At 38.4% G+C, this 3,656-nt stretch overlaps 1 protein-coding gene across 7 annotated transcripts in view; it reads right to left on the minus strand.

Annotated features, from left to right (window-relative positions):
* zmynd11 (zinc finger, MYND-type containing 11) overlaps nt 1–3,656 on the minus strand; it is a 28,702-nt gene that overhangs the window by 20,155 nt on the left and 4,891 nt on the right. For all 7 annotated transcript variants that reach the window (XM_005752425.2, XM_005752421.2, XM_013915761.1 and 4 more), the window contains exon 2: nt 3,494–3,629. In XM_005752425.2, coding sequence (XP_005752482.1) covers nt 3,494–3,624 — 131 coding nt within the window. In that variant the 5' untranslated portion in view covers nt 3,625–3,629. The remainder of the gene's footprint in view (nt 1–3,493; nt 3,630–3,656) is intronic.

Raw genomic sequence — 3,656 nt, forward strand, 5'->3', positions numbered from 1 at the left:
AACCTGATTTTTGTTTCTAAGAAAAATGAGAGCCACATATGAGGATATTTGTTTAAAATTTCGATAGAACAGTAGCAGAATAATGTCCTCGTAAGTGGATATCAGGCCATTGTTGAGAAAAATTTAGTATTTTGGTCTAAATAACCCATAATGTGATGTCCACATATGTGGACGGCAGGTCCTAGGAGGTTAAAATACAAAATATGAGTAAAATATGAGTAAGTGTATTCCGTTACAGAGTTATTTTCCTGTTTCATATTGTGGCGGGTCAGGACTGTTTGGGTTTTGTTTGACATGTTCTGTTGTTCCAGGTGGCAGCGTTGCGGTTGCCATGGTTACAGGGTGACAGCGCTCTCTCTGCGACTGTGTGTTTCCTGGGTGAGAGAGCGGCTTTTTGTTGTTGTGCTAAGCTAACAGGCAGAATGCTACAGGCATCGCCCTAAAGCATGTAGCCTCATGGGCAGTGTAGTCCGTGCTGCAGGGAGAATGGACTGCCATACACGTTGTGTCTGAGCGCGAGGAGGGAGAAAAAGGAGGGTGGAAAAGTACAAGTTGTCATCGAACAAAAACGAGAGCTGGAAGCATGTAAATACAATAATAACCCTTCAGTAATAGTAATAAATCACACAGCAATAGTACATTCGTGTAGTTGTAAAAAGCAAGATAATATATTAAGATATATTATATTTCAGAATACATTACTCTTATTGAGTAACGTAACGGAATACGTTACAAAACACATTTTGGGGTATGTATTCTGTATTGGGATACATTTTAAAAGTAACCTTCCCAACACTGCCTAAACAGTGCATAAGCACTTTCTCCACAGGTGTGTGAATATTAACCTTGAAGGCCGACAGTGGCGCCCGTACAGTTTATGATACTAGCCACACTCTGTAAACAACACAGTCTCTGTGCCATTTCATCCATTGGAAAGAGTCAGTGTTGGGGATTGCTATTCAAAGAAAGTAACGTATTACACATTACTTGTTACTTAAAACAAAAACAACAAAAAGTAATGCCCTATATTACTTATTTACTCACCTGAGAAAGTAATTCTTTCCATTACTCATTACTCTGTGACACTGTCACATAATTACCCCTTAACACTATAACGCTGACTCAATTCTCTATCTCAACAAGGATAGATATAATCTTTTTTTAAGTGTCTTGTATGAACAAAAACCCAACAATGCAGACCAAATCTGAAAACCAACCCAAAGAGACTTTGAAGTGATGGCCACACTTTGAACTGCAGAAACATGAAACAAGCCTGACAGCTCTTGCTACCTACTGAAGATCAGGCTCTGGCTGCTGGGCTCGGGTCAGCATGAACTCAACTACATCACCAGCTTGGGTTCTTCGCTACCTTTGTGTTAGCATGCGGTCTGCGCAGATGCCTACAAAAAGTCCAAAATCTGTTTTCTGTCCTTGGCGCAGTTTAAACTTTTTGTGAAATGAAAATAAAAACAATGTCTAAATCTGCACTCCAGCTGATTACAGCCAAGTGCACAGGAAGAAGACATGTTTGAATTTTTTTCCTGTTTACTCAGAATGCAGATAATTGAAGAACATTTGTAATGTAAGTAATGGTGTAATTGTGACTGATGACTGAATTTAGTACAGTAAGTCTCCTGAAGCACATAAGGTGCTTACAGTAATGCAGCACTCTGGATCACATTACACCTAGCACTCCTGGACACAGCAACATTTCAGTGATATTAAAAATGTTTTTGAGATGTGAAAAACATGATCAACTGTTCACATTCATAAACAATGTTTCACCTCTTCAGTTAAACTGCTCAGTTTTACTGTTTGAGTTTTACACTAGTGCAATTTTTTTTGAAGATATGGTTGTATAAAGGGATGCTCAGTGACTCGACTAAAGTAGGTTGTAGCAGACGCGCCCCACTCAGATAGGCGCCTGCTACACCCGTCCAACCCTGAAACCAACACCAAAACTAAAGCCGTGCACAACTGAGGATACAGACACAAGCAACACAGATTTTAATCATCGTAAAATACGCACATCAAATCAAGCGCACACCGCATTAAGAACATTTTCACTGCTTTTTGACCTAAGTGAGAGCCCTTTCCAGCAAGAAAACTACTCAGACACAAATGCACTAGACTCTGCTCTCAAAACTGCTTTGTCACAAAACATGGAAGGTGTTTGTCTACCAGCCTCAGTTAATTAGTGTTAATATACAACTTGTTTTTAGTAAATCAGTTAAGACTGGGATCAACACGTTAAAACGGCAAAGCCAGTCAGAAATCAACAGCTTTTATATTTATTGTATTATTTCCACAAATCAAACTTTGGAAACTGCTGCCACACATGCATTACTGAAGTTAGAGGATATATGTAAGATATAGTTAAAGTAAACTTTGATTCATTACTCATTGTTGAAGCAGGGGTCTGTCTCGCTCTGCAGACAGAGCTGCCTGACTCAGAGCGTAATAAGCAGAAACACGACATAGCTTTAGAGTAGAAATCTTTTATGTAACACATGAAAAAAAAAAAACTATAGTGATTAAAAACTAAACGCTGCACAGTCCTAAAAGACATCAAACTAGACCTGAATCTATTACAATAATAACTGATTAGTCCACCTATCCCTGAATGACGCAGTCGTTCACCAAGCAGGCTCTTGAATGTGACGGTTTAAAAATAATTGTTTTAAGATCATCATCTTGGTCTAGGTAGTTTTCACTGTTTACATCTAGAAACTGATTAAACGAAAACACGTAATTACGGCTTGTAGCTGTAGATCAAAGTGATTACAGATATGACGCATTTCATTTTGGGTACATTTAAAATGAATTCAAAAACAAACATGAAGAACAATCCCTCAAGGGCATCCCACAAGGATAAATGGTGCTCATTTGAATACGATAACAAGCCAAAGGCAACATTAACGACAACTGCACAAAAGCATCTGTTATGTTGATGATAATTATTTGGCCACAAACAACAATCAAACAAATCGGAACACTTGTGTTTAGCATTTTGATGCTTTTCTGCTGGATATTATTTTGTAGTGGAAAAAAAAAAGTTCTTGATAACACGTTCACCGTTTTCTACCACTTGGAATAAAGGACCAAGCAAACAAATTACTGACAATGATGAGACGCAGTTTCAGCCCTACAAAAATAAAAATACAGAAAGAAATTTGAAAGCTTTTTAGATTCTAGACGTCTTAATCTAGAGAGATTAAGATTAAAGATTAAGTAGGAAGAGTTTTTCTAAGAGCTTCAAATATCGGTCACCCTGGAACATCAAAGAACCAAACCAGACAAATGATTCAAACAGCTCACCATAGCAACATGAAGGTAGTTTGAGCGATGACATGTTAGCACAGTGATGACCTAAGGGGATAAAATGTCTTCACACTCTGCCTTTAATGACCTAAAACACTGACTGGGGAGCTGACACAGCCATTTATGTTCATAAATAACATTACTACATCCGTGTTATCTGCAGTGGACTTACTTTGAGATCCTGTCCATGTTTGCGATTTGTTTCTGGTTGCGTATGACCTCGATGGCCTCCCAGACATACTGGACGACCTTTGGGTCCGCCTGCCTCTTCTTCACCACACGTGACATGATTTCCTTATTCATGACAACTGTAAGAAACAAAGACAAAAAAAAAA

This window comes from Pundamilia nyererei, unplaced genomic scaffold (assembly GCF_000239375.1).
Source record: "Pundamilia nyererei isolate P.nyererei 1_Seehausen unplaced genomic scaffold, PunNye1.0 scaffold00358, whole genome shotgun sequence".
Classification (NCBI taxonomy): Eukaryota; Metazoa; Chordata; class Actinopteri; order Cichliformes; family Cichlidae; genus Pundamilia; species Pundamilia nyererei.